Here is a 22,075-nt window from a genome sequence, read left to right as displayed (position 1 = left end):
TGGAAGGCAAATGATTCAATGATAATGGCGTGGCTGATCAACTCCATGACTCAGGAGATAAGTGAGAATTTCTTACTATTCCATACCGCCAAGGAAATATGGGAGGCAGTTCAAGACACCTTCTCGTGCAAAGACAATAAGGCTGAACTCTTTGAGATTGAAGGCTTGCTCCATGACCTCCGACAAGGTGAGAACTCAGTCACAACATACTTTACTAATCTGACTCGCTACTGGCAGAAGGTTGATCTCCTTGAGTCACATTGCTGGAAGTGTCAAGATGATGGAGAAAATCACAGGAAAATCGTTGAGACCAAGCGAGTTTTCAAGTTCTTGTTTGGACTTGACAAATCACTAGATGAAGTAATGAGTAAGATTCTGTCAACCAAGCCATTGCCTACCATTCGTGAGGTGGTTTCTGAAGTAATGCGTGAAAAAAGTCGTCGTAAAGTTATGCTCGGAAGGACCTCCTTGAATCCACTTGAAAGTAGTGCCTTTGCTTCTCATGAAGGCACATATAACCCCACCGGTGATCAGTCTCCATGGAGTACTGGTCATGTGGCATCTTAGGCTCAACAACACAAAAATCCCCGTGGACGTCCCCGGTGTGAGCATTGTCGCAAACCTGGTCACACCAAGGAGACATGCTGGAAGTTGCATGGCAAGCCGGCAGACTGGAAACCGCGTGGACATGTCGCAGCCGTAGCTCAGTTCAATCCAGATCAGATGAACATCTTGCAGTCTATCATCAACCGAGTCCAAGGCAGCTCCTCATCAACATCTCCACCAGTGAACTCAGAACCCGTTGCTCAACAAGGTAACTTGGCTAGAACATTACATACAGAAATATCCACTCCGTGGATTGTTGACTCAGGTGCCTCGGATCACATGACTGGTAATTACTCCCTGTTCACTTCATATACACCCTGCAAACAAGAGATCTATGTTAGTATTGCGGATGGTTCTCGATCACGTGTGATAGGCATAGGGTCGGTTCGCATGTTGCCACAAGTAACACTGCAATCGGTTTTGTTTGTGCCTCAACTTGATTGCAACCTACTGTCTGTCAGGAAATTCAATAAGGATCATCACTGTTTTACCAAATTTAAAACTGACTCGTGTGTGTTTCAGGACATGAATTCTGGGAGAATGATTGGCAGGGCTGAGCTTTGTGGAGGCCTCTATCTCCTCAAAACCATCACACCACCTCAGGCTGAAATAAAACCAACCTCTCTTAATCTTTGTTTTAATTCTGGTTTAGTAGTTAATAAAGACGAAAGCATTATGTTGTTGCATGCTCGTCTTGGACATCCGAGCTTCATGTATCTCAAACGCATGTTTCCTTCTTTTTTCATTAATAAAAATATCAATTTATTCACTTGTGATGCTTGTCAACTTTCAAAACATACTCGCAGCACCTATGCACCAAGACCATATAAACCAACACATCCTTTTTCCATGATCCATAGTGATATTTGGGGGGCATCCAGGGTCACCAATATATCAGGTGCACGATGGTTCTTGCTTTTGGTTGATGATCACACACGTTTTTCATGGGTATTTTTAATGAAACATAAATCTGAGACTTGCCAAATATTCAAGGAATTTCACCGTATGATAAAAACTCAGTTCAATGCTCATGTCCAAGTATTTCACTCAGATAATGCACGAGATTACTTCAATGCTACACTAGGAGAATATTTCTCATCTCAGGGTATAGTCCAAACGAGTTCAAGCATCGACACACCACAACAAAATGATATTGCCGAGCGTAAGAATAGACACCTTTTGGAAGTCTCACGAGCACTTATGTTCTCATATAGGGTACCAAAACAATTTTGGGGAGAGGCTGTACTAACGACCACATATCTCATAAATCTTATGCCTCCCCGCACACTTAAGTTCCAAACACCATGCCAATCTCTCCTTAGTACATACCCTAACACACACCCTAATAAATACCATTACACCAAAAGTATTCGGTTGTACTGTGTTTGTTCATCAGTATCATCAATCAAAACTTGATCCTAGAGCTCTTAAGTGCATATTCATAGGATATTCTCCAAGGCACAAAGGTTACATGTGTTATTCCCCGATTCTTAGGAAAACATTTGTTTCCATGGATGTAACATTCCATGAATCTCAGCCATTCTATACCAGACCTGAAATTGATGGGGAGCAATCTCAGTCTCAATCTCAGTTCTGGGACACTATCATAGAGTCTTCTCCTATACATTCATCAACTCCCACGCAACTCACTCAACCTCTCAATAAAGGTCACACCTTATCTCAAGTAGACTGTACCACTTCATCATATGATCAGCCTCAAACCACCTCAGAACCATCTCAAGAAATCCCTAGAGGTACACAAACTCCAAACTGCCAAGAACTCTCACCAGATGAAGTGACTGAATCAACGGAGGAAGGTAATATTCCTGGTAATAGTTCTGATCCATTATATGACATTGAGTTGCCAATTGCTTTACGTAAGCATCCTCGAACACGAAGCTCAAACGAACAGGCAGACTTCTTGTACTATGGAAAGTTGTCAGCAAACTTCAGAGCCTTCCTCTCTAAAATCGATGATGTTAGAGTACCTAACACAGTTCATGAAGCACTAGAAGATCCAGCATGGAGAGCTGCAACGTTCAAGGAGTTCCAAGCTCTTGAGCAAAATGGAACATGGGATATTACTGACCTCCCACCAGGGAAACGAACTGTAGGGTGTCGGTGGTTGTTCTCGGTAAAACATCAACCAGATGGAACTATTGAGAGACTAAAGGCCAGATTAGTTGCGAAGGGGTATACGCAATCGTACGAAATTGATTACCAAGAGACATTTGCACCAGTAGCGAAGCTCAACACTATTCGAATAATGCTCTCTCTAGCCGTCAATCTTGATTGGCCCTTAATGCAGTTGGACGTTAAAAATGCTTTCTTGAATGGGAGACTGGAAGAAGAAGTATACATGGACATTCCAGAGGGATTCTGTAATAATACTACTCAGAATAAGGTTTGTAAACTGAAACGGTCACTATACGGTCTCAAGCAATCACCTAGGGCATGGTTCGAGCGATTTTCTAAGGTTCTCAAGCAGAATAGCTACAAACAGTGTCAAGCAGATCATACCCTCTTCGTCAAGCATTCACAAGGAGGGAAGTGTTCAATATTGAGTGTATACGTCGATGATATTGTAATCACAGGTGATGATGAGGAGGAGACTCACAGACTGAAACAAGTGTTGTCCAAGGAATTTGAGATCAAGGATCTAGGTCGCTTTAGGTACTTCCTTGGTATGGAAGTAGGGAGAACCAAAGATAGAATTGCTGTATCTCAACGTAAATACGTTATGGACCTGCTCAAAGACACAGGGATGATAGGGTGTAAGGCGAGTGAAACCCCTATGGACTCAACCAGCAAACTTGTTGCACGAGGGAATGAACCTGCATGTAATAAAGATCAGTACCAGCGGCTTGTAGGAAAACTCATTTATCTTGCTCATACACGCCCTGATATTGGATTTTCAGTAAGTGTGGTCAGTAGGTTTATGAGCAATCCATCCGAGGTGCATATGGAAGCTGTTTTGAGAATTCTGCGGTACTTGAGAGGAAACCTGAGGAAATGAATTATGTTCAAAAAGTGCTCCAATCGCAGCGTGGAAGTATACACAGATGCTGATTGGGCAGGAGATGCTTCGGACAGGCGATCTACCTCAGGACATTGTTCATACGTCTGGGGAAATATCGTGTCTTGGCGCAGTAAGAAACAGTCGGTAGTAGTGAGGAGTAGTGCAGAGGCAGAGCTTCGATCTCTTGCTCTAGGGATATGTGAAGGAATGTGGCATCAAAGAGTACTTGAGGAACTCAGAGTTGATAATCATAAGTCAGTAAGTATCTTCTGTGACAATCAGTCGGCATTGAGTATGGCAAAGAACCCTGTGCGACATGATCGAACTAAACACATGGAAATTGACAGGCATTTCATAAGCGAGAAGGTGGATGATGGCACAATCAGTTTGTGTTATGTTCCAACACACTGTCAAGTTGCTGATATTCTGACCAAAGCATTACCACGTACAAGCTTCCAGGAATTGTGTAACAAGCTTAATCTGCAGAGTATCTTTGATTAAGCTTGAGGGAGAGTGTAGTTAGTTAGCTTGTACCTAATCTGATTGTGTTAGTTAGTTAGCTTCCTAATTAGTAGCACTAGGTTTGTTGGAGATCCTATTAATGTGGATCTGTAGATGTAAATCCATGTATAAATACTTCAGTAGGTTGAGCAATGGAGTTTAAGCTTTTCTCTGCAACATTCCACACACACTACTTTAATCATAAAACGACGAGCTCTCGATCACTCGCATCTCATTCATCTATATAATGTTCAAAATTATTCATCTATATAATGTTCAAAATTATTGTGATAATTAATATTTATTTATTTACCAAGTTGGTAGAATGGTTGTTTAATATGGTACAATATTGTGAGATTAATTTGTTATTTTGGGCAGGGGAATCAGCGAACCCGATTCCTTAATGCTCAAAACTTGTCTCTATTATTGAGTTTTGACTACATATGTCAATCCAAGCGAGAAACAATTTTCATAATTTGGATTAAAACCGTAATAATTTGCAAGTTTGTTTGTATTAATAAAACAAGAGTACATCACTGGATATTAAATTTTCAATAATTAATTACGTTTTTCGAATTTCGAATTATGTTTATTAACCGATTACATGGCAACTCATACAATTAATAATTAGTTAATTATAAATATATGTCTAAACATATAAGTTCGTAACAAATTATACATAAAAAAAAAAAATAATAGTGTTTTCAACAATTTTTGCTTTTTTCAATTTCTACTTTTTAAAATGAGAATAAATTTATAAATTATGAAGAAGTGTGGAAAAATAAAAAATTGAGTTAATGTTTGAAAAAAAAACGTAAAAATGAAAATTATAGGTGAATATTGTTCGATAAATAATTTATTTTAAAAAGGCTAATTTCATAAGAAAACTGTGTAGTTTTGAATTAATAACATTTCTAAGTTTTGCTAAAAAAACTGAAACTTCTAAATTATATTATCTTAAACAAGTTCGTGTTAAACAACCAGACCTCAAAGAAGCAATGTGGTACAAAGAGGGATTAAAATGGGTTCTCAGACAAAGTTCAAGTCCAAAAACCATTCAGACTTATCAAGCCCATTAATTGAGCCCGTTTAAAAAATTGGAGAAAATGATAATTACTGGGCTATGATAAAGGCCCAAAAAGTTTTTTTTTTTTAATACCAAATCGACCCATTTTAGCTTGCACGCACTTAGCACGTGACCTTGAATTCTGCTCTATACAACTGTCACAACTGCTCTGATCACGCCAAAACAATGGTTTCTTTTCGCTTCCCATTCTCGTTTCCTCAGCCCCCAAAGCCACCCATCTCCGCCGCCGCTAATGCTTCTTCACGTAAATTCTACTCTTATGCCGCCGCTGCCGCGTTATCACTCTCCGCCGCTGGCGTTGGCATTGCTATCTCACAGAATACCAACAGCCCATTTCTTCAAAACGCACTTAATTTATTGGCGTCTAATTTCACACACAACGGAAGCATGCTAAATCCCTTGTGGGGTTCTCTTTCTCTTTCTTCGAATTCGTCTCCGGTCACTGAATCGAGGACTGGAATGTCGTTTCCGGCGGTTCTGAGGGATTCCCAGTGCCTCCTCGGAATTGGGTTGCGGAAAAAAGCAGTTTTGGGGTTGAAGAATATCGATGTCTATGCTTTTGGTATTGGATTCTGATCTTCACTCTCTTTATTATATATTTTCCCTTAGTTTCTTTCTTCTTTTTTTTACAACAAATTGTGAAAATATTTCTGATATTTGATGGATTTATGTGTGGAAATAATCTGATGACGAAAATGTTGCAAATTCAAAGCTACGCCAGTTGTCTGCATCGTAAAACTAAAAGTTCTTGAGTTGATAAAGTCTAGATCTTGACTTCGTAAAATTCGGTTATCTGGCATTTTCCTTGGCTTTGGATTGATAGGTGTATATGCTGATCATGATGATGTGAAAAAGTTCCTTAGTGAGAAACATGGAGATTTTTCAGTTCCCAAATTGAATGAGGAGTTGATGGAGGATCTAATGGAGAGTGGTGTCAGCATGACTGTGAGGCTTCAAATAGTTTACGGAAGACTGAGTATTCGTTCTGTGCGGAGTGCTTTCGAAGAGTCTGTCGGTAGCAGATTACAGAAGTTTGGGGGATTGGATAACAAAGAATTGCTTCAAAGGTATCACTTTGGTTTTCACCCATTTGGTATCGTCTTCATTAGCATGATAGAGAGTCGAATCCACAGACCACAAGGAATGCTTGTTTCTTATGCTTGCGAAATTCTGCATTTGAGTTTTTTCTCAGTGCTCTTTCTTTACTCCTTTCATGTATTATATTAAGCCAAAACCTTCTCGACTACTGTCACCACGACCACGAACCTCGAAAACTAGTCATCTTGGCGGTCAGCCTAAGGCCTCTTAAACTTTTTGGTAAATCCACAGGTTCTTGTAAACTTGACATTCGATCTTAACTTGGGCCAAAGTAGCACTCTTTTCAAAGAAGCTGTCATATTTCTTTTTCATTTTGCCTCCATAACCTATATACAGTATCTGCTTAGCTGAAGGACGACCATCGATGAGGTTTTTCCATAATTCGTCGTGTTCTAGCATCCTATTTCGGGATCATTCTTTCTACTTCGTATTGTCCATGTCCTGCTTCGTTATTGTTTGCTTTAGAGGTGCCGATGGGCTGGTACGAAAGTGATTCTCTAGGTACATCAGTACATATGGCGACACTTTTAAAATGACTTGTAATGAACAAGGACATTTTGTTGACAGATTCACGGCTCAGTTCAAAGATGATATCAAAATACCACGGGGATCCATAATTGATCTCTCGAGGGAGCAGGGTCATGTGCTTCGCACAACGAGTAAGATCTTTCTCAAATTTATTTTCTTGCAGTCTTGGGCCAGGGTATTATTATTGGCCTCTTTTATTATTTCTTCCTTTTTTTTCCCCGCAATGCAATCACTTAAGAAAGCGATGTTTACATACTCTTTAAGAGATGGGATAGGACTTCACTAAGGATTGGGGAGTGGGTAGCTAAGATTACTGTCATTCATTTGTGGGGGGACTGGGCATTTTCAAATCACTACTGCTTGAACAATAGGGCATTTGTGACTTTTTCTGAATCATACATAGTGTGGGTGAATGAGTTCTGTAGAGCAAATAGTAAGAACTCACAATCTCACATGAAGGTTTCTGATTTATTTTTCTTTTACATTTGTGTAGTTGATGGAAATGACGTGGGAAGCATAGAGAGCGAACTTTTGTGTCGTTCGGTCCTCGATCTTTACATTGGCAAGGAATCCTTTGATAAAATAGCCAGAGAAGACGTTGCGCGGAACTTGGCTTCTCTGCTTGGGAAATAAAATATAATCTTCTTGATATACCATCGAAACGTTATATATTTGGAGCTTTGGGAGCCTTTTTTGGAGCTGAGTTTCTGATGAACCTATCTGTTGATCTTTCCATGTGATGTATACATCAACATTATATTTAACATAAATTATAATTTATGGTACGTGAATTTTTGTGTAACTGCAATTATACTCTAAACTAATCCTTTTCATTTTGCGTTTGCATTTTCTTATGCTTTTTTTTATCTTTTCAATTACAATAGTTGATGGGTATAATGAGAAAAAAATTGATATGTCTTCGAGAGCAAAATTTGTTAAGAGTATACTTGTTATTTGATCTGGCGCTAATTTTTTCCAAATAGAGAGACTTGTTTTAGATAGTGATATTATAAAAATTATGTGAAATAAGCTATAACAAACATGCTGAATTAATTCGACAATCTTTATTTAAATTAAATATTAAACAATACAATAGATAAGATATATATTTCAACTGGCATTGCCTCTTCTTGAAAATATTTCGCCACCACCCTGGAGCCAGACGTCAAAAAGAGGGAATATGATGTAATGGTGCTTAAATTCAGGAGGGAAAAATGGAAAAACTCCAAATAAAAATCATAAAATCAACACCCGCATTCATTGTAAACCTTTCTTCTTCGAGGACAGAAAAACAAATGAAATGGTCCGCCCCACCTATCAGAAGAAAATAATGAAAGAATCGGATGGATGACATGATAAGAACAATCACTTCCTTGCACAGACCATAAAAAGAAGGGGTGAAACTGAAACCAACAGAGGATTAAATAATATTAATTTCAAAATTTCAACCCGAACAAATTCAAAAACTTTGAATATAACTTGATGTAATGTGGTCCTACTATACCTACATCCTACCATACCAAACTTCCCATCAAACATTTTAAAAGTGCTGCTCACTCGTTAACTACTAATCTTTAGTCCGGTTCAGGCATTCGTCAACGACAAAAGTTTTTGCAGTACTTGAGCTCTGAGAGTTGGCCAGGGCATAGGTTTAAGATTGATGGCACGTTCCCTCGACAAGCTGGGGAAGACTTGTGGCTGGGTCCATTAAGAGAAGCATTTATCCGTTGGGATGGTAATGCTGAGATTGCTGAGTCAGCATTGACAACGTTGGATGCCATTCTTTCACCGCCACTTGTTTTTTTGGAGATAGAGGGTCAGATGTCGACCCAACTGGAAGCACTGGCTGCTTGTTGGTGACAATTTGCTGCTCTTGAGGTGATGCAGCTGAGACCGAATGACTCCCAAAAGAACTTGGTTGGGAGATATTCATGTCGCTTAAGTGTGCAGTTTGAGGCATCACTTCAGGAGCTGCGGATCTAGGCAAGTTCTGCCAATTGTGAGAATACGATGAATTATCGATTTGAACAGAAACTTTTGAGAAAAAAGGGTTTCGGATTGGGAAACTACCAGGAAGGAAACATTCAGGCAGCACATCACCGGTTGAGGCGTTTATTTTAGCTGTTTCTGTCTGTTGCATTTGCTGCATATAATGCTTCTGGAGTTGAATCGATTGATGCTGATGCTGATGAAGGATGGGTAATACACCAGATGTCTGAGAAAGCAAGGACGGAGGAAACGGCTGTTGGTTTCCACTTGCAACGGACGAAACAAAATTCACACTTCCAGCTAATCCATCAACCATGGAAGTTCCCATCATGGAGACAGGTGATACATCGTTGCTGGAACCTTTACGACCATGGGTGTCTGACTTTCCCAAGGTACGTTTTAATCCATCGTCAACCTTTGTAGAACCAATTACACTTTTTCCCTCAGATGTCTGAAAATTCTTCTGTTTTGCCATCTGGTTACTATTCCAAGCCATGTTCTGAAGCACTGGGAAGATGGCAGAGTTTTGTGCCATGGATGAGAAGTTAAGTGGCGGACAAGATGAAGCATTTAAACCAAATGATGCCAGAAAAGTTTGCGGGATGAGTTCGTCTCTACTTTCAGTACTCCTTTGCAGTGCATCGGCATACAATGCACTACCTTTCCTTCCAATTTCTGGGTCGGACTTGCCGGACGGATGTGATGGTGGGAATTGCAGCTTCTCTTTCTCTGTCTCTGTTGAATGTGCAGCAGCTAGACTACGATAATTATTGTCAACGATTTTTGTACTTGAGTGCTTATGACTTTGAGAAACATTGAACATTGTAGAAGAGTAAAGAGAGGAGTTGAACAAAGGGAAAGGAGGGGACTGCACTCCTTTAAGCTTAGGCATAGCCATGTTTGTTGAAATAGGAAATTGACGGCCATTGTTTTGCAGCACTGCCATACATGGAGCAACTTCAGTAGAAGCCAAGTTTGGAATACCGAGGTTCGTAACAGCTTCGTCTCCAGGCAAGGACAAGTTTACAGAAGGTCCCCCAGCTGAATTAGAACTCAGAGACATGTTGCCACTTGCAAAAGCAGAATGGGCCGGTCCAGATGATTTAGCTGGTGCCATCACCGTTGTTTGATGGTGCCCAAGTGGGAAGATAAAGGCAGGATTATGCTACAAATCAAGAGGAAAATTACATAAAACTCAAAAAATAAGAGCTGTAATTGTGATTTGAAGGTTTAAAGGCAAAGAGTACAGAAATAACCAGAAAATTATTAGCTGTGGAATGGAGTGAAGCCAGTTGAAGCATTGGCTCTTTATTTTTTGTCGAATTCAACGCCAAGGGAACTTCAGAGCCTTTATCTTTTCCATTTCCCATAGTAATAGCACCCAAATTCTGCTTTCTCAGACAATCACCAACTGCAGGGCTTCCATTCATAAACCTTTGCGTTGGTGGCATGTTTCCACATAAAGTAGCGACACCAGCAGGCCCAGACAACAACGAGTTTGTTATAAGTTGCTGATGTTGTTGAATGCTGCCGGCAATGTATCGATGAGTTGCACTTCTCTTTGGACGCGGCTGTGAGAATGTAAATTTTGGGGGCTGCAAAATTCCCATGTCTTTGCAAGTTAACAAATAATGGAAACAATAACATAAACATAATCCCCATGTATATAGTACCTGCATTGCAATAGGAAATCTGGCCCTGTCAACCACGGGCAAAACTGCTTGCTGAGATTGCATATATCTGCATACAGAACTGGCTGAGCATCAAGCAGCATCGATTAAAAAAACAAATTAACAAAAGCTCTCATAGATATGCAACATACCCTGGATGAGGTAGAACACTAGGCCATCCACCGAGAGAAATTTGGAAAGGTAACAATGAAGTTTGCGCTGCGAAAAGAATGTCCCATTTAGCCGAAAATAAATCTCCGAAAGGCAAATGACCAAGTCGATTGACGGATAAGCAAATTCTTATTCAGAAGCCTCACATTGATTTTTCTGCTCCTGATGACCCCACAGCTGTTGTTTCCCACCGTCTCTGACACTTGATTTATCATGATAGTACTCTTCCAAATCCAGCTTCGGCAAGCGATGGACAGCCTCTCCGGGATCATCCTTTGAAATTGTTGCATCCTTCTGTGTCAGAGTAAGCGGAATAGTGTCGGCCAAATTAAAAAACAATAAACTATAATATTTTTAAAAAATCATAATTATAATAAAAAATATAATATAATGATAATAATGATAATAATAATAATAATAATATAATAATAATACAATAATAATATACAAATACAAATAAATAAATAAATAAAATCCTTGTTTAGGAAAAAAACCAGAAATAAAATTGGATCAATCGCATGAAAGATCTACACATATTCTGAACATCGTGAGCCATATATTTAGGAAAGAGTGCCATATCACCCAAAATATCTTTTTCCGGAGATGACGTTACAAGTGGAGGAACCTGTCCAAAATACATTTATCTCCAGTTTTTTCTCCTACGTACACTCACCATTAAATCGATCTCTAACTTGGCTTCCTTCTTGGTCTCCTCAACCACAATTGCGGTATCGTCCCTGCCAATCCAACCATAAATATAATCAGAATTGTTGAGAAGATGAATGCCGTATAATGATAAAAGATACAAACAAAAGTAAGAAACAGAGAAGCAAACTGAGGGTGCTCACGCTCTTGTCACTTTCGGATTCTGTACTTCATAAGCATCTACTTTAACACATGATGGCGATTCGCTTTCTTTTGGAGACAACACTTTTTCTATGTTCAAAAACCGATCACCACACTGTGGAGCTGAGTCATTTGGAAATTTCTCTTTCTCAATTCCTTCGTCTTTGTTCATTTCAACCATTGAATCATCCATGGCTGTTTCAGGATCCACTTTTATTGATTTCCCGTACTGAAGTAAAAATGTTTTATCCTCTTTTCCACCCTTTGTCAACCCTGCAATCCACAAAATCCACAAATTATGAAGTAACTTTTGGAGAACCAAACTTTGAAAAACTTTCGATAAAACACGCAAGGGAAAAAGAACGACGACTGACCTTCATCAGCAGCGTTTACGCTATCGTTATCATCCGTTTCTTCATTTTTGGAAGAATGTGACAGGGATTGAGGTTGTTTCATCAGATCGAACAGAGCTTCCACGACCTCGATCTCTACGTCATCTTGAATCTCTGAAGAAGGCCTGGGATTGGATGTACTCTTTAAAACACGTGGTGCTCTTGGGTCTACAGATTTCTGCAAAACCAGACACAGGACAGGAAATACAAGTCAAGCAACCTCATTAATATGCACTAAATATATTTAAAACACAAAAAAACCGTGTAAAAGAGTAACCATCTTCTTTCTCATAGAAGCACCGGAAGCCGATAGCGATGCACCGCCGGCACAAATGTGACTCGCCGTCGCTGGAGATGATGGAAATCTCCGGTGACCCAATTCCTCCCCTAATTTCCCGCTGCTTGAATTACGGTAGTCATGCAACCTCTTCATTGAAGCTGTAAAGAATAACAAAGACAATCAAAATTAATCAACAGAAACGGATTAAGATTAAAAAAATGTTTAAAGCCAAAAAACTGCCAAAGAAAAAAAATACTTATGTTTAACATCATACTTGAGCGAGCTCTTCGAGGAATGGGAACACCGATCGTCTCATCCACGGAGGCTCTGAGCACGGGGGAGGACCGAAGAGTACGGAGGTTTCGTCGATTATTCGTTAGAGACGAAGACTGCAGTGACGAGTGATCCAATCCATTAAGTAAATTAATTCCCGCATCTTCCTCTTCTTCAAGATACTCCTCATCAGTCGCGTCAGTACTCTCGTTCTCCCTATAACCTTCACCACCATTCTTCTGCTGCATCGCGTACCTCTCAATGCTCCGTCTCTTCGGAAACTCCGGATCTCGATCCTTCTTCTGCGACCGCTCTCTATCTCTTAATCTCACTGCTTCATGCAATTCCATCTCCCTATCCTCTTCTGCGAGGAAAAAAAAAAAAGAAGAAGCGGAAAACATCGTATAAATAACAGAAACCTCAAAAATCACTTAACAAAACAACAATCGAAAAACAGAGATTCTAAACGAATTTTTCCCAACCATTTGAATCTTTCAGAGAGGTGACTCTCTGTCGCCTCCTCGATAAACGGTTGACGGCGGAAGTAGTCCCAATCCTCAAATCTCTTCTCCTCTCCATTATACAGCCAATTTCCTCCCAACAATCACGTAATTCGCTCGATTTCCAGCCATCTCGCCAGCATAAATGAACGCAAAACAGAAAGAAACCGATACACCGAAATCTGCAGAAAACACACTCGGAGATTCAGAAACGAAAGAGAGAAGTAGTCGAAAATCTCCTCTTCGCGCGATCCTCTTTCCTCTCTCTCCTTGCTTTTCGTGCTCTTTCTATTCTTCACTTTTCTCACTCTCTCACTCTCTCACTCTCAAGTCTCATCTATCCTGTTCTCTTTGTTGTCATATTTAACTCTCACGCGAAACCTACTGCATCAAGCAAAAGATGAACCGCACCGATCACTCTATCTCCCTCTACACCTCATCTCCACCCTTGAATCTAATCTTCATCTGACGGTCATGTTCATCTCATGCCTACGTGGCGGTTTCTGCCACGTGGTTCATTTACTTACTATTAAATCTGCGAGACAATATATTATTTTTACAAGCCTGTACTTAATTATTATATATATATATATATATGTTTCTCTTGTCTTTTACATTTAATTAATAATAGTATATTAATATTATTTATATTGGAGTTTTAACTGAAGCAGAGAAGATTCAAAGCCTTCAACTCCAATTCATTTTAAAATTCGTAAATTATTTAATGTAATATGATTATTATATTACTTGCATTAAATTTTAGGTTATTTTTAAAGTTATTATTACATTCATATCTAATAATAATTTGTAAAAACTTGCATTATTTACCGTCGCTATCGTTGAGAAAAGGTAAATTAGCACGAATGCTACATTACCAAAATAACTATTATTTTTTGTTTTCAAGAAAAAAATATAGTCTTTTTGAATCCTACATTTTTTTTGTCATTAAACATAAATTCTACGAAAATGAAAGTAAATGGGATAAATATATTTTGAGTAGGTCTCATGTGAGATCGTCTCACAGATCCTAATCTGTGAGACGGGTCAACCCTACCGATATTCACAATAAAAAGTAATATTCTTAGCATAAAAAGAAATATTTTTCATGGATGACCCAAATAAGATATTCGTCTCACAAATATGACCCGTGAGACCGTCTCAAACAAGTTTTTGCTATATATTTTTTATAATTAAATAAATATTGACACTGTCAACTATCATTTCTCTTCATATTAAGATAATTACTATTCACAAAGATAATTATTTAACCTTGTTGAAATATATAATTTAATATAATGAAAAGGGTGTTTCGGAATAGGAGAGATGGTAATTTTTTGGAATAGTTCCCTCACTTGTTGGTTGGAGCTGAGCAGATTTGCTTGTTAGTACAAAACTGAAACAAACTAACTAACTTCAAACACGTGTCATATCCTGATTGGAGACGTTAAAAAGCCCGAAATAAAAACTCTATCACCACACCTAAACCGACTTCACGTCGGGTTTTTCATCTGTTTGTACCTACCGCAGCTTCGGTTGTACTAGAGAGATATCATTTGGCCCCCACATCTTTCGAAGAAATATTCCGACATGGCAGCCTCTTTTTAATTCCTGAGTGGGTGCCACAAGGAGCCGACGTGGCGCCTGCATCATGTTTAAGAGCGAGATCACAGCCGTCCAAATTTCCGGGTCGGGCGGTGGAGCTTATTCAACAGTAATCGGATTAGGTGGCAACACTGGTGGAGCCAGAGTCGGTACGATATCTCACCCCTCGTGCTATTTTTTGACGTCATCTCTCGATTATTTATTTTTCTGAAGTTTTAAAATATAAGATAAATTCAGGCTCTGTGAAGTGACTTTTCTTTGACAGCAATTACTCGTGTGATTAAAACCATGTAATACATTGTTACATTTTTTTACAGCAATTACTCATATAATTAGAGGGGTATATTCATTTTATATTTTTAAAGATTTTTAATGATTTTTTTTAAATAATAGCTTTTTGTGGAGTTAATGGATTTTTATCGAATTTTATAGAATCTCGTAAAATTCTAAAACAAATTTATAGACTTCGTTAGACTTTTTGAAGATTTTTGTAACTTTTTCATAGAACTATGTGAATTTTGTAATTTATAATTGTGATTTATTTTTTATTAAATTATTTTAAATAATTATTGAAAATACATAACCTCTTCAATTTTAAATAATTTTTTTAATTATGAATTTTACTTACTTAAATTTAACTCAATTTAATCTGTGAAAAACAAACAAATGAACTATCTAATTTATTGAAATCAAAATTTCAATTTCTTATGTCAATTCAAAATATTAATGAAAAATATTTTTATAAGTTCAAAATAAAGTTTTATCAAATGAACAATCAAAATAATGAGTAATCTTTTATTTTAAAAAATGTAATTATTATTGAAAATTTGATCAATATCGTTCCACATTCTATTGACTATAATATGTCTCCACACATTAGCATTTTCTCGTTGTTGTTATTGAGTATCAAATAATTGATCAAAATTGTCACATTCATAAACTTGTGTCAATGAAGACAAACGAACTTCATCTACTGGTTCAATTTGAAATTCATAAAATCGATACTTTGTTCTAATAAAATTGTGAACCCTCACACAAGTCAATACAAGCTTTGTGTGGGTCGTATATGGAAATGGATGAGTCATCTTGAATATTTTGAACTGTGCTCAATAACATTTCTCGAAGAATCACGACGAATAATGAACAACTCTTTAGTATCTTCAGTGTGACAACCTTGACCTGTGAATTCTTGAAGATGATAACATACATTTCGAAAATGAGCCAAGAATTTACGTCGATCTGGATATCCACCATCCATTAGAAAATATTTACCCATCAGATTATATTTGTATAGTTAATTAACTAATGAATAATTTACATAATCTTTGAAAACTACAAATAGTCATATAATATACAAACAATATGTCAAATAAAAAATAATAAACAAAACAATTATTTGTATCTGAAAATAAATAACAAGTATGTTAAAATATTTGTAATCAAGATAACTTTATAAAATTTTAATATATTTAATTTATTATAATTATTCATATATATGTGTGTTGATAAACTTATAAAATTATATATCAATAAGTCACACACACACACACATATATATATATATATATCAAATTAATGAAAATATAATGTGCAAGAATTTTGAGTTATAATCAAAATTAATTTATAGATTATCTAAAATAATTAAACATAAAATGTTATATAATAATTAATTAAAAATTTAAATTTAAATTATTAAAAATAATTATTATTTTTAATTTATAAGTTAATAAAATATTATAATATTTTATTATGTAGTGTAATAATTTTTTAAAATTTTTAATAAATATAATTTTAAATTTTATGAGGTTTTGTGACTGAAACTCTAAAAATAAAATGATAATTTTGATTTTAAACTATTGTTAGCAATAAAAAAATATAATGAAAATTTTAGTGTTTGTATTGAGTATGTGAGTTTGGAGATTTCTCAATTAAATGTACATGCAAATCTCTAGGTTAAATCAAAGACTTTTTTTTGAGATTTTATTGTTGTACTTTAGGCTATAGTTCTTGTATTTAATAGAATTCAATGAGGTCATTAAAACTCTATTTATATTTTGAATACCTATAGACTTTTGTAGAGTTTTTAAAAGTCAAGTTTGAATACCACATGAATTTTTAAAATTTTACAAAAGTTTACATTGAATATCACTAAACTTTTATAGAGTATATAAAAGTCTAGTTTGAATACTTCTATACTTTTAAAAACATAACAATTCATTTGAATGTAATTTTAAAACATGGGGATTTCATTACTATCTTAGGAATAAAATCTTATAATTTGGAAAATCTTTCGATTAGGGATGCTTATTGACTATTGAACTCTGGGATGAGACGGAAAGCCGTTTGACACGTGACTGTCAATTTTTCAAATAGTAATTCAATGGAATTCTAAATATGTGTCGTATTTTAGGTACGGTTTGTTGGGAAGTAGTTGAAGGGTGTTAATGAAGGGAAGATTATTTAGGTTTCTTTTTTTTTAGTTTTTTTCTTTGTACGTTTTTTAATATTTTTTTATGTTTTTATTCTTATTTTTACACGTGATAATACATTTTATTTGATCTCGGGTATTTCTTTTCAAAAAATATTATAAACTTTTATTTTATAAATTTACAAATTTTTATGTAAATTTATGTCATAAATGAAATTGTCTCTTTCCAAATATATTATTTATTTTAGTATAGTTTTCATTCCTTGAGAGTTTGACATATATATATATATATATAGGCCGAATACAGATTACAGACAATACCACTAAATCTCCCTCAAACATGACAATAACATTGTTGCCTAAGGTATACAAATATACGCAATGGCTCAATGATTCCTGCGGGATTCATTCGTATGACCAAGAACAAGGACAAAACCGAAAAACGTAGACATCAACACTTTCTTATACTGTCAGCAACTCCTGAAAGACATAAGAAAAAGGGATGCAAAGGGTGAAGGTCAAGTTTTAAGTGTTTCGGCTATAAGTTGTTCAAAAAGAGAAATGAAGCTTCAATGAGTCTGTAATGTTAGATGGAGTACCTTCTCCTTTTGTTTGTAGATTGAATCAATCTTCTTCATGTATTCGTCTGTCACTTTCTGCATATCAAGAATCAGATTTTTAATAGGAACAATTGGATTTTGATTGTATAGAGAAAAAGATGGTCGTAAATCTTATTGATGAGCAGCGATGTTAAATTATAAACCATATAATAATTCCTAGTTCAAGGTAATGAACACGAAATGGGTAGGAATTTCATATGTCGCTTAACTAGTCAATGGAAATCAGCTAATCTAGGTACCTGCAAATCACCGGACAGGTCCTTTACATTGTCCTCTGAGAGTTTTTTATCCTGCAAGATTTTCGTTAAGAAAGAACATAACCATGACATGGTAATTAAATGAGGCAACATATTCAGACCTTCTCGAGTTTTTCGTAGGATTTGATGGCATCTCTTCTTATGTTCCTAATAGCAACCTACAAGCATAAATAGCAACTTAAAAGCAATATATAACTTGTTTTGTACGAGATGCACATAGATGTGGACATTAACCTTTCCTTCTTCAGCTTGTTTGGCCACAACTTTCGACAATTCCTGGAATAATAGATCAAGGAAAAACGATATTTAAAATTTTGCAGAATCATTAACAGAAAAGGCAAATCAACTCATAATTTATCAGAAAAACTATGTAACTATTCAATTCTACATATGGCACATTCAAAATTGTCTGGGGTAAATGTAATAGCAGTTTCTTTAACTAGGCCATAGAAACAATATATTAAGCAAAAGTTCATGATACCTTTCTCCTCTCAGCCGTCAGCTGAGGTAGTGTCAATCTTATAACTTCTCCATCGTTATTTGGAGTCAACCCAAGATCAGAGTTGACAATTGCCTTCTCTATTTCCTTCAAACTGTAAATGATCTGAATCAAAATTATTGGATCTGATAAAGATAGCATGTAACTAACCATTCAAAACGTGATAACATGCTAATCACTTTCATCTCACTGTTTCATAATGCCACAACTTACGAGTCCGCAATGTCCAAGAAGATTCAATCAAAGCTCTATTACACCTCTTAAATGACAATGCTTATCAGTGACCCTTATTCACCTATGTCATCTATTTGATGAAGAAAACAGAGGGGGATTGGAGAGTTGAAACAAATCATATACCGATTTCAAAGCTACTTAGCTTATCCGCATAGCTTGTCCAGTATTATCTTGGTAACAGATAAATAAGATGAATGAAGAAGTTTGCAAAAATTTTGCAATTTAGACTTAAATACAGCACCAAGATGTACCTGGATTTGTCATATGGCTGCACCATAAGAGAATTTGCATCCGGTGTATTGATCTGAGCTATACTCTTAAGGGAGACAGGCGTTCCATAATACTCGACCTACAGGTGAAGGGTCATAAAACAAATGACATTCAGTCAAGAAATTCAATTTTCTATTGTAAGATGGGTCGCACACGTGTCAAAAGTACAAAATTGCAAAAACTAGATAAACTTATTTTCAAGGAAACAGATACAATTCGTGAAGAAATAGGAGGAAAAAATGATGGCATTGGGAGCAGTATAACTAAAGATGATTAGGATAATCCAAATCTTCACGAAAGGATCATATTGATGGAAAAATAACCTTGCAACGAGGTCAGTAAAGTCCATTAATACAACTTGTCTCATTTTTCCCACCAAGTGTCCTTTAATGCATAGGGGCAGAAAAAAAGTCAACAAATGTCTGTAACCCTTGGAAAATTTCGGTGATACATGCTTCAAGTCTATGACTTGTTCTTATTTCCAATATTTACGAGATTTTCAGCAGAGAAATTTGGAGAAAACATCATTAACAAGAAGGCCGCATAAACTACATAAAACGACTACTGATAAATATAAAGGATCGCGGATCTGCTACAGACAAGTAGCATAAGATTAAGCTCATGCTATGGTAAAATAAGACACTGAAAAAAAAAGAACTCGGTTCATACAATATAAAGTACTGAAAGACAACCTCTCAAACTCCATATTTCTGCATTAAGATAAAGGCGGCATATACAGCATCAACGAATAAGATACAAGAACACAGATCAGATATGCTGAGCAAATCATCTCTCGAAGAAAAAAAATGTACCTCCACTTTATCTAGTATTGCTGGGTTGGCTCTGCCCGTTCTTATGGAATTGAAGCTGAACCTCACATTTTCAATAGTTTTTTCCATTCTCTCTTTCTGAAAACCAGAGCACAAAATTTAACTCATTGCTTATTACAATAATTACCATGTTCGAAGGAAACATCCAAAACTATTAATGATACAGCTTAATGCCATTTTCTTACAACATCCTTCTCAATCATAGATTTCTCCGCCTCTATTTCTTCAATAGTCGCGCACTTCAACACCACACATCTACAAATCATCAAACCCAGAACGGATTCAAAAAATAAATAACTTAACAACAAGCATTCTCATTTGGTGATACCATCCAACAGAATAATACGCAGCTTTCAAAAAAAAAAAAACTCGACCCAACTTGCCTCTTGTTCCGTGACTGTTTAACAACCAAAGGCTTCCCAGAAAACCCTCTTGCCCCCACCTGAAAATTTACGTAGCTAGAAGACGCACTCCAAGAACCCACGCTCCCAAATTTTGGACACGAATCTGCAGTGAAGGTTAAATTATGAAACACAAGCAGAGACCGGAAACAGAACAGGAACTGAGATTTCTCACTGACCTGGGATAGAAGAGTAGCAGATGGAGCGTATGTGAGATGCAGGCGACAATGCCATCGGCACAGTGGTGAAAGAGCCCGTTCGACAAAATGCCGAAGTGAATTAAAGCTGATGAACAAAATTTGTGTGTCTGGATAAGAAGAGCGATATTTCTCTCGAGGCACGTTCACCATGTAAAAATTCTACCGGGGGCCACAGAATGGGTATAAGGCCCGTATAAAATTGGGCTCAAGGCCTATATCAATAAACTCAGAAAATGGGCCAATCCTCCTCTTTGACCCAAAGATAATAATGTAGAACCAATTGGGAAATCTATACATATGAAAATAAATTTGTTATATAATAACTTTCATCAAAAAATTTAGAGTAGGTCTCTTGTGAGACGATATCACGAATCTTTATCTGTGAGACGGGTCAATCCTACCGATATTCAAAATAAAAAGTAATACTATTAGCATAAAAAGTAATATTTTTTCATAAATAACCCAAATAAGATATCTGTATCACAAAATACGACCCGTGAGACCGTCTCACACAAGTTTTTTCCAAAAATTTTATGCTTAAAAAGAAAATAAATATGAATTATTGTTATATTTAATAATATTCTATTTTCATATCATTAATTTATTTATTTTTAAAAATAAAAATATTTCACCTATATTTATTTAAATATATTGATTTTGAAATAGTATTAAACAAAGATATACTTATATATGCAATTAAAGTATTAATTTACATTAAAATAAAAAATTTATTATTTCACTAAATTTTTTTGAAAAACTTAAATCTACACTGACACACAATAATTGCAAAATATAAATGTATTTACAAATTTTTTGTAATTCATTAGATTAAATATTTTTATACTAATGTTTTACAATATTTTAAAATCAATTGTTTAATTTAACCGTTTGTAAACATACTTACAAAAAAATTAATCAAAATAGAAAAAAAAATTTCCTAAATTAGTTTGAGTAAATCTCCTATAAGACGATTTCACATATTTATATTCATTAAACGAATCGACTCGGTCCATATCTTGTGTTAAAAATAATAATTTTGATATAAAACAATAATTTTTCATGAATCGCGTTTTGTAGAAGCTTCATCTCACAAATTGACTCATGATACAGTATCATAGGAGTTTAGTGAATTAGTTTTAATATTTTCTTATATTTAATAAAAGAAAAAATAAAAGTCATTATATGTTTATATCAATATTTTAAAAAATCATTTGAGTACATATCAGATATTTTAGAGTACATGATAAAGAAATATAAAATGTTTTTTTAAAAAAAATTGGAGTGTGAATAACAATCCCTTAATGTTTGCAATTATCGTATCATTTCTTTTAATTTGGGTTATGGTTTTGATTTTTGTATTAATTTATATATTTATTTTTCCATACTCTCTAAAATATTAAATAAATTATAATTTTTTTATATAATATTATGCTTTTTAGTTTTTTAGTTAATAAAGTTATCGTAAAATTTTTGGTTCATTTATTGTTCATGCATCAATATTATTATTATTGAATTAGAACTTTTATATAACATTTTTTAAAATGTTCAGAAAATAAATAAAAATTTAATCAAAATTTTCATCTAGTAAAATTTTTTTTTCAAATTTTGATAGATAGATAATATTATGATTTTTTTTTATATATTTTTCTATTCTGTTTATTAATAACAATTTCACTCAATCGAACACAATGATAAATAATAATTCAATTTGACGACTTGATTGTTATCTTTATTTGAATATAAAAAAAAATGTATGTAATAATTAAATATATTC

At 35.5% G+C, this 22,075-nt stretch overlaps 3 protein-coding genes across 5 annotated transcripts; 1 reads left to right on the top strand and 2 right to left on the bottom strand.

Moving 5' to 3' along the window:
* Positions 1-5,347: 5,347 nt before the first annotated feature.
* Positions 5,348-7,687, top strand: LOC140967768 (fatty-acid-binding protein 1). The gene is made up of 4 exons (XM_073428495.1): positions 5,348-5,775; positions 6,037-6,280; positions 6,879-6,970; positions 7,333-7,687. Exons 1-4 carry the CDS (start codon positions 5,379-5,381, stop codon positions 7,470-7,472), a joined length of 873 nt encoding a protein of 290 aa, XP_073284596.1. The 5' UTR covers positions 5,348-5,378; the 3' UTR covers positions 7,473-7,687.
* A 483-nt stretch (positions 7,688-8,170) lies between these two features.
* LOC140967787 (uncharacterized) lies at positions 8,171-13,298 on the bottom strand. 3 transcript variants are annotated; one of them, XM_073428525.1, is made up of 12 exons: positions 12,943-13,298; positions 12,444-12,824; positions 12,185-12,345; positions 11,890-12,085; positions 11,518-11,788; positions 11,343-11,406; positions 10,816-10,963; positions 10,651-10,717; positions 10,502-10,568; positions 10,085-10,423; positions 8,910-9,993; positions 8,591-8,829 (listed from the first exon to the last, which is right to left on the bottom strand). In XM_073428525.1, the coding sequence occupies exons 1-12, from the start codon at positions 13,037-13,039 to the stop codon at positions 8,819-8,821; spliced, it is 2,886 nt and encodes a 961-aa protein (XP_073284626.1). In that variant the 5' UTR covers positions 13,040-13,298; the 3' UTR covers positions 8,591-8,818. The 3 variants fall into 3 exon arrangements, with proteins under 3 accessions (XP_073284624.1, XP_073284625.1, XP_073284626.1); XM_073428523.1 differs by having other exon boundaries at positions 8,171-9,993; XM_073428524.1 differs by having other exon boundaries at positions 8,171-9,993; positions 12,462-12,824.
* A 3,968-nt stretch (positions 13,299-17,266) lies between these two features.
* LOC140967765 (ribosome-recycling factor, chloroplastic-like) lies at positions 17,267-20,453 on the bottom strand. The gene is made up of 11 exons (XM_073428491.1): positions 20,281-20,453; positions 20,084-20,207; positions 19,886-19,955; positions 19,683-19,778; positions 18,852-18,949; positions 18,349-18,460; positions 18,102-18,143; positions 17,969-18,025; positions 17,850-17,900; positions 17,590-17,646; positions 17,267-17,470 (listed from the first exon to the last, which is right to left on the bottom strand). Exons 1-11 carry the CDS (start codon positions 20,333-20,335, stop codon positions 17,453-17,455), a joined length of 780 nt encoding a protein of 259 aa, XP_073284592.1. The 5' UTR covers positions 20,336-20,453; the 3' UTR covers positions 17,267-17,452.
* Positions 20,454-22,075: the final 1,622 nt, after the last annotated feature.

The sequence above is a fragment of the Primulina huaijiensis genome, unplaced genomic scaffold (genome assembly GCF_012295235.1).
Source record: "Primulina huaijiensis isolate GDHJ02 unplaced genomic scaffold, ASM1229523v2 scaffold28027, whole genome shotgun sequence".
Classification (NCBI taxonomy): Eukaryota; Viridiplantae; Streptophyta; class Magnoliopsida; order Lamiales; family Gesneriaceae; genus Primulina; species Primulina huaijiensis.
Note: the sequence above shows the minus strand (reverse complement) of the source record. Positions and strands in the feature narration are given on the sequence as shown.

What these genes read in the sequence shown, in the direction of transcription:
- LOC140967765 (XM_073428491.1), bottom strand. Translation starts at nt 20,335, where the DNA reads ATGGCATTGTCGCCTGCATCTCACATACGCTCCATCTGCTACTCTTCT. An exon ending in CTGCTACTCTTCTATCCCAG is followed by an intron (nt 20,208 to 20,280) that starts GTCAGTGAGAAA and finishes CCTTCACTGCAG; the next exon opens with ATTCGTGTCCAAAATTTGGG. An exon ending in AAACAGTCACGGAACAAGAG is followed by an intron (nt 19,956 to 20,083) that starts GCAAGTTGGGTC and finishes GATGATTTGTAG; the next exon opens with ATGTGTGGTGTTGAAGTGCG.
- LOC140967787 (XM_073428523.1), bottom strand. Translation starts at nt 13,039, where the DNA reads ATGGAGAGGAGAAGAGATTTGAGGATTGGGACTACTTCCGCCGTCAAC. An exon ending in AAGTATGATGTTAAACATAA is followed by an intron (nt 12,346 to 12,443) that starts GTATTTTTTTTC and finishes TATTCTTTACAG; the next exon opens with CTTCAATGAAGAGGTTGCAT. An exon ending in GATTTCCTATTGCAATGCAG is followed by an intron (nt 10,424 to 10,501) that starts GTACTATATACA and finishes GGAATTTTGCAG; the next exon opens with CCCCCAAAATTTACATTCTC.
- LOC140967768 (XM_073428495.1), top strand. Translation starts at nt 5,379, where the DNA reads ATGGTTTCTTTTCGCTTCCCATTCTCGTTTCCTCAGCCCCCAAAGCCA. An exon ending in AACAAAGAATTGCTTCAAAG is followed by an intron (nt 6,281 to 6,878) that starts GTATCACTTTGG and finishes TTTTGTTGACAG; the next exon opens with ATTCACGGCTCAGTTCAAAG. An exon ending in TCATGTGCTTCGCACAACGA is followed by an intron (nt 6,971 to 7,332) that starts GTAAGATCTTTC and finishes ACATTTGTGTAG; the next exon opens with TTGATGGAAATGACGTGGGA.